Source organism: Pleurodeles waltl, chromosome 6, assembly GCF_031143425.1.
Source record: "Pleurodeles waltl isolate 20211129_DDA chromosome 6, aPleWal1.hap1.20221129, whole genome shotgun sequence".
NCBI classification, from domain to species: domain Eukaryota; kingdom Metazoa; phylum Chordata; class Amphibia; order Caudata; family Salamandridae; genus Pleurodeles; species Pleurodeles waltl.
The window spans coordinates 549,901,042-549,913,087 of NC_090445.1; the positions used below are offsets into that span (position 1 = coordinate 549,901,042).

General features: G+C 44.0%; 1 protein-coding gene across 1 annotated transcript in view; it reads right to left on the bottom strand.

The window, feature by feature from the left end:
* The window catches only part of SYT6 (synaptotagmin 6), a 1,006,250-nt gene that overhangs the window by 148,906 nt on the left and 845,298 nt on the right, over positions 1-12,046 (bottom strand). Inside the window, exon 4 of the mRNA XM_069238730.1 lies at positions 10,416-10,536. Within this exon, the coding sequence (XP_069094831.1) occupies positions 10,416-10,536 (121 nt within the window). The remainder of the gene's footprint in view (positions 1-10,415; positions 10,537-12,046) is intronic.

The following is a 12,046-nucleotide window of genomic DNA, read 5'->3' on the forward strand; positions in this document are numbered from 1 at the left end:
TAAACCAGGTGCACGAGAAGAAGGTAGCCATTTGCAGCCATTACAGCCATCACCAGCCGATAACCGCCATTTTGCAGGACATTGCAGCTATTATGGCCCACTTTGCTGCGACGCCATTTTGAGAGACTTTGATGCTTTCTCTAATCGAGAGAAAGAGACTTTAAATGATTCTTGCCCTAGAGACTTTAACTTTAATCCCTTGCATGAAGTAGTAGTTTTACCTTGCCGCCGTGAGGCAATTGCCCCGTCCACCTTGCCCCTTTGCCCCGTCCCATGCTGACCGAGAAACGGTACCTGCGAGACGAAGACTTCCTTGTATGCTGATCGTAATTGGTAAATATGAAAGGAAATTGAAAAATTACATTGTGTTTCTTTTAGGTAACCAACTGCTGATTTTGATAAGATCCCTAGTTAAGAGTTTTTCCAAATTAATGTAGCTAAAATGTTTTCGCATGAAGCCCCACATGCCGATGCTAATTTGAGGTTAGATGAGGAGTCCTTTTGTTGCACGATGCAATTTGAGACCTTGTTATGCTGACTAAATGTATGCAATTAGTTCATTACAGATTATCGTATTAGTGATTTGCATTGCTATTATCGAATGCCTTGTTATTCAAATGCTGCATAGATTGCACTTGTTTCGCCGTTATGGACAGCTATTAATGTTCATATATGTTTATCATTTGGTGTTGAGACACATCTATATTGTGCTAGCTTTGTTAATATAGGGAAATAAATTCACTAACTTTGAATAAACTGGTGTGGTTATTCCTGACTGAAAGGTCAGGGTTCGTCGAAATGTATTCTGGGTTAATTGTCAAGTGTTATGTTAATCAGGGTATTGCTTATGTTCGTTATTGATTATTGATTTGATTAAACTGACCGATATAGAGTACGGAGAGTTCCACTTAGTCAAAAGATTCATCGGCCTAAAGAGCGTCCAAAATACAGGTAAATTATTACTACGGAACGCTCTAACATCCTCCACTACAGATATGGCACCGCTCAGATTCGTGAGGTGGAGTGAATAACATGACTCTGCAGAATTAGGGCTGGCGATGAAATGCTGACAGCATCCAGAATGTGCCACACTTCAGGACAGTCCAGAACATTATAGCTATGTTCCGCTCATACAATCTTGCCCTGGAAGTCGGTCTATTTAGTTTTGCGAACATGGTCTGTTGGTAGATGGGGGCACTGCAAGATCAAGTTGAGGCCAGGAATTTGAGATTCCTTAATGTCGAAGGGTTAGTGTAGCCCCTTCCCCCGCTCCCCCCAGTTGAATGCAAAGTGCCTCACCTGACATCATACCACATTTAGTAACACTAAATAAAGTGGAGGGAAGGGAAAGGCTGTGAAACAGATACCTGAGGCGAGTGGCACTGATCTAATGGCTCACCAGGTGCTTGTTTAGATCTGTGGTCAAAGTGGCAGTAACCATTTAATGCCTGTTCAAGTGTATTAGTTCGCAAAAAGACAGTAATCACTGAAAAACACAGTAATCCAATGCTGTAGTCGGCCTCTTCCAACAACTGTGAGTGGTGAGGACCGAACCCTCCAAAGTCCTAAATAAGGATTGGTAAAACCAACAGGTCTGTTTCAGGTGCATAAATACATTCAAACACAGGTTTGCTTGTGACAAGATGTGTGCTTGTGAAAACTTGTTTGCATACATTAGCAAATTAAATCCAGCTATTTTGGCTTTGCAAATACTTGTTTTATAGTGTATTTGGGATCGTGGGTATCAATAATGTAGAACTCGCATGTATTTGGATAATGGTATGCCCTTTAAGAGCTGTATTTTAATTGTAGTCGGTCATACCCTTGGTAACCTCATTTGGTTTGGATTCATTGAAGGGCTAACTGTGCCAGAAATGTCTGATTCCAGTCACATTTAACTTGCTGCATGAAGCACTATGGGGCCAAATGTAGGTGCTCTGTTAAAGCTGATGAAGTAAGTAATTGGAGATATCTGCCCCATCGAAATGAAGAGTAACAGTGGAATACAATAATTTCAAGTTTTTCGTCAGGAGACTTAGGCCCTCATCCTGACCTTGGCGGGCGGCGGAGGCCGCCCGCCAAAGTCCCGCCGTCAGGTTACCGTTCCGCGGTCGAAAGACCGCGGCGGTAATTCTGACATTCCCGCTGGGCTGGCGGGCGGCCGCCTTCAGGCCGCCCGCCAGCCCAGCGGGAAAGAGGCTTCCACGATGAAGCCGGCTCGGAATCGAGCCAGCGGAGTGGAAGCTGTGCGACGGGTGCAGTTGCACCCGTCGCGTATTTCACTGTCTGCGCAGCAGACAGTGAAATACATTTAGTGGCCCTCTTACGGGAGCCCCTGCAGTGCCCATGCCAGTGGCATTGTCACTGCAGGGGCCCCCAGGGGCCCCACGACCCCCCCTACCGCCATCCGGTTCCCGGCGGGCGGACCGCCGGGAACTGGATGGCGGTAGGGGGGGGTCGGAATCCCCTCGGCGGCGCAGCAAGCTGCGCCGCCTTGGAGGATTCCAAGGGGCAGCGGAAAACCGGCGGGAGACCGCCGGTTTTCCTGCACTGACCGCGGCCAAAGCGCCGCGGTCAGAATGCCCTGCGGGGCACCGCCGGTCTGTCGGCGGTGCTCCCGCCGACCCTGGCCCCGGCGGTCTAAGACCGCCGGGGTTAGAATCACCCCCTTAATCTGCTCATGGTGACATGTCTGGGTGCAAATCTTTAACGAGAAGGAGGAGAAGTCCAACCATAGGTGTAAAAACACCAACTTCCACATTTTATTTCCCATTATCCCTTAATCAGGAGAAATTCCCAGTCTCCTAGATTATAGATGCTGGTGGTACTGGAAGTTCTGTAGCGTGCGGGTATAGTTCAGATAGTTCAGATCAAGTACCATTATACTCGTAATGGGGCCCTGTGAGTGATTTTTTTTTTTTTAACAGAGGCTTCACATATTTCAAATCTTTCTTCCGGAAATAGATTTCAAGAGCTCCCCGGCACCTCTGTCTCAAACACTCTTGAGGAAGCAGGCAGTTCTCTTTTTGAGGGTGAAGTGTCAGTCAAGGAGAAGATTCATATCAATATATAAATATTAAATTTGCTGCCTTTAAAAACATACCATTCCTTATCACAAAACACAAGTCAAATGATGAACCATGCCACTTGAAAGAGTGGCGTGGAGGAGCCTGCTGCGTTAGTTCCCTGAGGGACTGCAGGTCCCAGAATCCTTAGAGGAGGGATTAGAGAGATTTCACCAGCGCTACTTAACACACTTTAAGACTCCACTGTGAGGTACACGGGCGGGCCGTCTCCAGGCCTGTCTTTACTTGTCATTAGCCAGAAGAGGCCAGGTTGGGTCCACTCTCTAGGCCCACAGGCACAGAGCTTTATATGCGGACGACCATATTTGTTCCACCCAGGGGGCTTCTCAGAGCTTACAACTTGTGGCTCTTGATGGTTAGTCCCTTTTGCTCTGTCAGAGGAGTTTGTGCTGCTTTTCATACACATAGGCACCCTACAGTCAGTGGAGACCAATCTTACGAAAAATGTGTTAACAACTGATGGCTTCCTTCAGAAGCTTGTTGAGGGACATCTCGAAGGAAATTGAACTGGCTGGCCAGTGCCTTTTTTGTCCACCTATTATAGTTGACACAGTGCCACCCTTTTTAGAACAGCCTAGTACCGACCCCACTGCCTCTGACCCCGAGCCTGTTTCTGATATATTACCATGGGTTATTCAAGTTCCTGTCTTGGATTCATGCTCGTTGCCCTCCAGCCCTCACTGCTGGGCCTGAGCCCAGCTTCAAAGCACTGGAGGTGCCTACTGAAGTCAAAGACTCCCCAGTGGGTGGAAAGCACTATATCTAAACTGATACAGGCTGCTCCTGAGACTGTTTACTTGGATGCTTCTGATGATCTGGCCAATTTAGTGTGTGACTAGTTCAGTCGGCTACTGGATGCAACCATTCAACCATTTTATGATCATTTGGATGCAACAGAGTAGTGTTTGGCAGCTTATGGGGCAAATGCTGGAAACCCTTGCCAGAACACTGCCTCAAACACCGTTACCCCCGCTCTTATTGCCCAGATGCCTCAAGCTGAGCCAGATAATTTTAGAGTCACGCAGGGAGGAGATAGACAGAGGTCACTGCGGCCCAAGTGCTGGCCATACTGAAGCATGATGGCAGTGTGTACCCGACTGGGTACAGTTCTGTATCTACCACCAACAGCTGCCCATATGTTGTTGTGTTGGCCTATGTCCCTCAGCTAGGCCCTTGGGTTTTGGAGGCCAGCTAGCAACTGAAAAAGAAAGTTACTCGATGGATTCACGTGAATACAGGTGGTAAACCTCGTTATTTTGATGACATTCTGCTTGTGCAAAAAATATACTAGATTGGTTAGCAGCCCAGAAACTTCTATGGAGATTGTATCTTTGCTAATTTTAGATACCCTTCGATCACACAGAGCCTTTTGAGGTCTGCACAGAATGATCTGCCTCGTCATGGGCTGGTGATGCTTTTACCTTTGGGTTATTTCTATCAGCATTTGGCCATAGCCCCATGTGCATTTGTCCATAGAGTTACAACTTCCCTTACTTTGCCTGACTTATTTAAAGTAAGGGTATCGTTTTCGATTTATCAGATCTGGACTCCACCAATTGACTTGCTAGGCAGTGATTTACCCGTGTTGAAGCGAACTTTGAAGCAACCTCTATGCGAAACTCACTGGTGAATGATACTGGTGCTGCTCTTATACTTTCCCTATTGTGTGATTCTCACCCTTCTGTTCCCCCCTCTGCAGCTTTCGTGTCACCTGGGGACTTCTGTAACTTCAACTTGTTCTGTTGTGATCCATGATATTAAGTTATTTAGTTGGAACATAGCAGGCGTCACAGTTAAACTGAAGGCCGCAAAATGGGTGAACTATCTTAGCCTCTTTGACAATGTTTTGCACTAAGAAACCTGGGCAACTGATGATGCTTTTTGGATTGGCAACATTTGTCATTCTTTGCCAGTGACACCTTTTATGTTGAGACAGGCAAGGGAAGGGTTAACTGTCTCGTTTAAGTTCACCTTAAATTGTCTTACTGAGCCAACTCAGGTTGACATAGGGTGTTTCGGGCCTTTCATCTTGTTTGGCCTCATATTTTTAAAGTAGTTTTAGTTAATTTGTATAACTATGATTTTAGTGTTAAGGTTAATTTTAACTACTCTAAAATCGCTGAGAAATTTTAACTACTCTAAGATCATTTAATTTTTTGACGAGACCAATGACATTTATGCAAGGAGGGGAGCGGAAGCCAAATGCGTGATAGCAGTTAACCTCAACCCCAAATTAGATGATACTTCTGATCTTGAGAAATGTAATCTCTTTGAGGTATATGTTGCTGAGTGTTGGTCAACACAGAGACCAAATGGACACTATTTTATTTAAATATCTTTTGGCTCGTGGCACAGAGTGCAACACAATGGAGCACGATGGCGGGTCTTCAAATAACGTGGTAATCTTTACTGGCAGGAGCTGAACTGAATATTGATTATATTTTTCATTTCATGAAATTTGGTTAACATTGTTTTGAAGGAGGATTGATGCTAGCATGTTTTGCGATCACAGTCATCTCAGTTCGCTTGCCAATCCCTCAGTAAGGTATAGTGAGTTAGTGGTGTCCAATTCATTGACTACTGTTAAAGAAACGGGTCGCAGGCTACTCTGGAGGTATGCACATATGTGTAGTATACTTTTCCAGTTAGTGATAGGCCATTTGGAGTTGGTGAATGCTTGTCACTCCGATGATTCTTGCCCCTTCTCAGTGGTGGAATGTTTTGACCCCCTGAGTGCTAACACGAGTTCTTGTCTCTAAAACTGTCATGAAACCCCAATAGGGTGAGGAGCCTGGTTTGATAGGGTTTGCAGGCAACCAGTAGACTACGCAGGGCCTTGAAGACCTTCAAAGGAATTCGGAGGAAATAGCTTCCTGTAGAAGGGACTACAGGCTGTCTCTTAAGAATAAGAAGCTAGATCTGCAAAGGGAAGTCTGGAAAACCCAGTTAACATCTTGTAAACAAAAAGATGCTACGGTGTTCTGGCGGGTGGTAAATTCCATTTCTGTCACTAACTCACCATCAAAAGCATTAGGAATGAACATAGGTGCTGCAGATTGGGTTCCCATTTTCACACAGATTTACTCCACGTCTGCTGGACTAACATGAAAGACTGCAGCATATCTATGCCTCCTAATCACTCTCTTCATATCTCTTATGTTAGAAGAGGTGGTGCAAACATTAACTAAAATTCCCTTCAGTAAAGCATCTGGGCCTGACTGGGTACTCAAGGACCTTTACAAGGATAACATAGAGTTGTGGGGCCCTCTTTTGACTAATTCCATTAACTCAGCAGGCAAGTCAGGTCTTCCTCAGTCGTGGTGGTCCGCAGTCATTGTGCTGGGTTTTAAGAAGAGAAACTGCCGAGCCCCTAGATATTAAAAGCCAGTTTCCCTTCTAGACTCTACTGTCAAGATAATTGGGCTGCCCAGACTTTTGCTCTGGGCAGAGAAGACCACTATTCTCCTAGAGGTCCAGTACGGTTTTAGGTCTGGCTTGAGTACCTTGGACTAATACCTTTGACCATTACCTTAACCTGCTCCTGTTGATCTCCAGATACACTGCAGCTGAGCTTAGTCCAATTTACTTGGCATTTATGGAACTTTCCTGCACTTCCAATAGTGCAAATCAGTCATGTTTGGGCTCTGTTGTGACAAATGGGAGTGGAGGCTGGGTTGGTCGAATTCCTTCATGAACTTCATTATGACCTTTCCGACTCTGTTCGCTATGAGGATGGGGTTAAGTGCACAGATTCTTTTCCATGTCTGAGGGGTGTCTACAAGGAAGCATTTTAGCACATATACTATACATCAATAGTCTTGAGGCCACCTTACTAGGAAGGGAGCAGGATATGCCTGGGTCAGTCTCAAACCTGTGCCCATTTTAATGTCTACAAAGTCGTCCTCCTTGCTCGAACCCCAAATACTCTCAAAATCCTCTTGGACTACCTTTGTAGAATTTATGGAAAAGCTAAACCTGGAGAACAACGTTCTAAATCATTTAGTGAAAATGTGTTACCTTGCAATTATGGGGGAAAGGTTAAAAGAGTTACACAGTTCCCTTATTTGGAGGTCACTTTCTACCAAACACATTTTTGGGCTCCCTGTTTAGGAAAAAGGCAAACACATTTTACCCAAGAGGTGGGATCTATCTTTAATTTAGCCTTGAAATTGGGTAGTAAACCTATCCTAACCTTATTTGAAATATACCTTACTTGAAATATCTCACGGGTAGCTGGGGCTACAGGTGTTGCATAGCCATTTTAGTTACAGCTTTATACACGTTATTTTAGCAAAACTAGGCCTGCCACTGTGCACTTTAACGTAGATATATTTTATTTGGCTTCGTCTATTATTTTAACAATATCCACATTTGCAGTCTTGTTTTATTTTCTCTATCTAGCTGTTGTTTGACTAGGCCAGCACTGCATTCTTAAACAAGATATTTCTTTCACTCTTTGCTTTTCTAAAGGCTGCAGTAAGATAGGTTGCCAGCAAACGTGGTAACGCTTAGTCTCTAGTGTTCATAGAAACATACACACTGTTACGTAGGGACCCTTTCTTGGAACATCAGTTGTTTTATTGTAAAAACACTACTTTGACCCATGTACGTCAAAGGGAGATTCAAGCCAGATGACCACAACTGTATGTTGATTGCTTAGCTGCAGCTGCTTATGTAGACTACAGGCCTCTTGCTCAGGTATGAGGGATGATGTCTTCCCAGGGGAACCTGAAGGAGAGACCTAGAGCTTTACATGCTGTGCTCTAACACAGCCTAGGTAGGAGCTATTCTTAACGATTCTAGTGACAAGATGGTAGCGTTATTCTTATGCTTCACTCTCCTTGTCACAATTTTAATGTTGTCATGCTTTATCGTCCTAGATATGGCAGTACATGCTTCATTATCTAAGATGCAGTTGCTTTAATAAAATCTATTGAAAAATATTCTGCCTCTGATTGTCCTTGTATATGTGAGATTAATGTAACTGAGAGAAACGGATGCGATCTGAGTGACCACGATTTCCCTGAGGAATCAATTGTCTCATGCGCTCACCTGCCAATCATCCCTGCTCTTGGGTGGAGATGAGGCACTGCTAGTTAGCCGAAGCAAAAAAATGGATTAGGCCGACAGGTGTCACCTGTATTGGGTTCAGACTCAGCCCCCCACAGTGCAAGTGATGCTGCCGCAAAAATCCAGTAGTCTCATTAAGATAATGAGATCCTACGCGACACAGGGAAGTCAGTATCTGAGAGCTTGAGGGGGAACTGGATGTTCAGGAGATGCAGTTCACCAGGAACTGGGACTGACACATGTGGAGGATCAGATTAAGTTGGCACCCACGGCCGGCTTTAGGGTGGTGCGACTGGTGCCACTGCACCGGGTGCTGACTCAGGAAGGGGCGCTGTATAATATGATTAAAAAACACCTGAAGCAGCATTCCTTGCCTCCATCACTTTTCAGGCAACAATAAAAATGTCAAGATGACTGGTGATTAATGTTCTGCCTGTGGAGGGATCGGAGTTTTGAGGGGCACTATTTATTAAAGGGTGGTAGTGAGGCAATCTGTGACAGTGGTGGTCATTGGGGGGCGCCAACAAACACTGTCGCACAAGGCACCACTAGCGCTAGGGCCGGCCCTCTTGGCATCTCTATTACTTTGGACGTCAATATGACATAATGAGCAAGCTAGACTTAATACCACATTATTAAACTCTGTTTAGTCTGTGACCGAGGCAGTAATATTCCTTTGCTTTGATATATGAGGCATATTTTACTAGACTTGATCTTTCATCCCTTTTTGATTCCTCTCATTTGATAAGGAAATCGGACAAAAAGATGGATTTCTAGGAAATGTATGGCTGCTGGGCAATGTTCTCGAGAAAAGGCGGAGCTACCTAAATCCTACATGCAGACCTAAGCTTTGATCAGAACTTCAGTGGGCCCTGAGCCTTACCTGGAACTGGTAACTAAATCGCGGGATTGCGCTCCTGACAAGGTTCAGATTAGGATCTATTATATGGTAATAATGTTTTCCATTAGGGCAATAACATAACTCCAGCATCTGTAACAGTCCTTGGGATGACATTTTTCCCCAGGCCCTCCTACATTTTTGCTTTTCATGTACGTTTTACAAGGCTTTGTATCGCAAGTTCTTCGTATCCATTCTGAAACTGTCGCACTGTAGACGGTACAGGCTTGCAGTGATATTTTTACACCTGTAAACTGCCCCGAGGTCTGTTTTAGAGTGGGCCTGTTTTTGAAATATGCTGTCAGATTTCGCAACAGTTTATTATCTTATCTTATTATGTATGGAAAGTTCCCATTGGAAGATTTCCCATATTTTTATCCTTTTTGTATGTTGATGTGAATTACTTGTTTTTTTTAATTATCTGAGGTCAACTATCTTCATTAGTGCTTTTAATGATTTTTGTATGAATATTTTGTATCTGATCTTTTATTATTGTTATTTATGCAGTCGAATAAAGAAAGATTAAGTGATTTAGTAACGCATACGAGATTGTACTTTCCACATCTATTGTTCCTTTTCAACCTTAACATTTACAATTGGCCGTAGGTTCTCAATCAATATCTATTGATGTTTCTACAGTAACCTGTACGGTAAAATAGACAACTGTAGAGAGGTCGTTTAGTGGTTGCAAGAGAATGCAACATGCTACTGCTTGCAACCATTGTTACCTGCTTCGAAATATGTGCGATTAAACGCAGAACCTTATGTTTAAAAACTATGCATATCTTTAGGAGGCATACCTTTTACCAAGAGTCTTCATTCTTTTGTTAGTGATGTACAGGAACATGCCTATACGCTGAACTTGTATGTCAAAGAAGAGTTCAAAACTCCTGCCATGGCCTGTTATGTAGACCAGATGTCATCAGATGCCACTTCCTTTGTTGTCACTGGTTGAACAAAAGGCCATGCTACCCTTATGAATGATTTGTGTACAATGCGAACACTGACATATTGCAGTCCCAACACATCATCATTGTTCTAGAAGCTTCCTTTAAAAAGCACAAGCGCCTTTTCGTATACCCAGCACTTAACTGCTAATTTAATAATTACGCATTCTCTAAAATAGGTCAACATTTTACCTTCCAAAAACACAAGGAGCTCCACAATGCAGTGAATTGTTTGGACAATGTGCAAGTAAACAAAATGATTTAACTAAAATGTTCACAGAAGGTCAGGGCGTACCACGCTCGTTTTGAGTGTACTACTTCATGCCCCTCCTCCCCTCTGCCAAGGAAGATGGGAATAACATGGCGTGAATAAACAAACAGCCGCCTCTCTTTACATGTCAGACTGGCACATACCTGAATAACCCGTGATGTCCATAGCTTTGAGGTTCCGGCATTTAATGACCGTGAGGGTGAGGCGCCCAGCCGTCGGCAGGTAGCAAAGCGAAAACATGATCTCGCCTAGATCCACACTTTCCTTAAATAAAACAAAAAGACTCAAGATCAGAAACTTACGTGATCGTGTCGCTGTATGCTTAGTGCGGCAGCTACTCGGGCATAAGACAAAATATCACGACACCCGCGCGCTGTATCGCAAACCGAGCTGTCAATTTTAGTTCTATGTGTCTGCTTTTACCCATGGTACCACTCATACATCATCAAAAGGCAGCAAGGATATTTTTGACACACGTATTTATTTATTATGTATTGCCCTCTGGAAATATGGAATGCGTTAAAAGGCATTTTTTGCGGAATTTATGTATTTTGGCTTTGCATTTGGCGGAAGTGCTTTAGAGCTTAAGGAATTTCTCTTGAAAACGGTAAAATCTCCTGCAGCACAGTCATGTTGCGTATAATTCCCCCTTGAAAAACATCATATCGTTTCCAAAGAGATTTCAGTTTTGACATAAGCTTCTCAGTTGGCATTTTAATTTCCACTCATCAAGCTTTTTACCCCTCGCATCATTGAGCAGCGGTCCTTCCAGTAATGTTGAAAGAGCACCGAGCAGCAGCAAACTTAAGCGACATCGACAGGGAAGCAAGAAAACGACAGACGTAACCAAGGTGAGAGAGCCGTAAAATGTCACTGGGGGATGCTTCAGTATAGTGCAACATAAACATTCGCACGCAGCCCTACAGCCCAATCTGTAAATCTACAAAATAAATAATACAATTGAATATATATGTTGAAATAATGTAAATGCCTGGACAAATCCAGGCCCTTAAGTTGTTTTAATGTACAACAATTGTCTTATACAAGAAATTCCACCATCAATGGAATATTGAAATTGCGCATAACTCCGCGGCAGGAAATTAATTACATGCTCATCAGGGCGTGTTAACGCTGTTAATTACCAGAGCACAGGCCAGGAACGCTCAAACGGCAGGCTGTGTGGAATTCGTCGATTTTGTCAGCCAGTCACATAACTCACATCCATCCATCTTCTGGAAGGTGTAGAGATGCTTTAAGACGTCAGCAAGGTGGGCAATTACCCAGGGCCCACACCTTTCAAAGAACATAGGGCAGTGGTTCCCAACCTTTTGACTTCTGTGGACCCCCCACTTTATCAGTACTGGAACCCAGGGACCCCCACTGAATCATTATTGGAATCCGGGGACCCGCTACACTGACTGCTGGGACCTAATCTGTTAATATTATTTAATTTTCTAAGCAGTCGCGGACCCCCTGAGGAGGCTTCGCGGACCCCCAGGAGTCCCTGGACCACAGGTTGGGAACCACTGCCATAGGGTACTGCTGTGAAAATTAACTTTCCCTCAATCTTTCACCATCTCAACCCAATACATTATTCAATATTGCTGAGCATCTTGGGGGTTGAATTGGCAAAAAATGGGTAATACTATTCAAATCTGTCCAGATAGGGGTCCCTGAACTATATATTTCCTGGAGCCCACAAAGTACTTAAGATGACACTGCGGTGCCACTCTCCTTTGAATTATTTTAGCTCACAAGTTGGCTCACGTTTCCC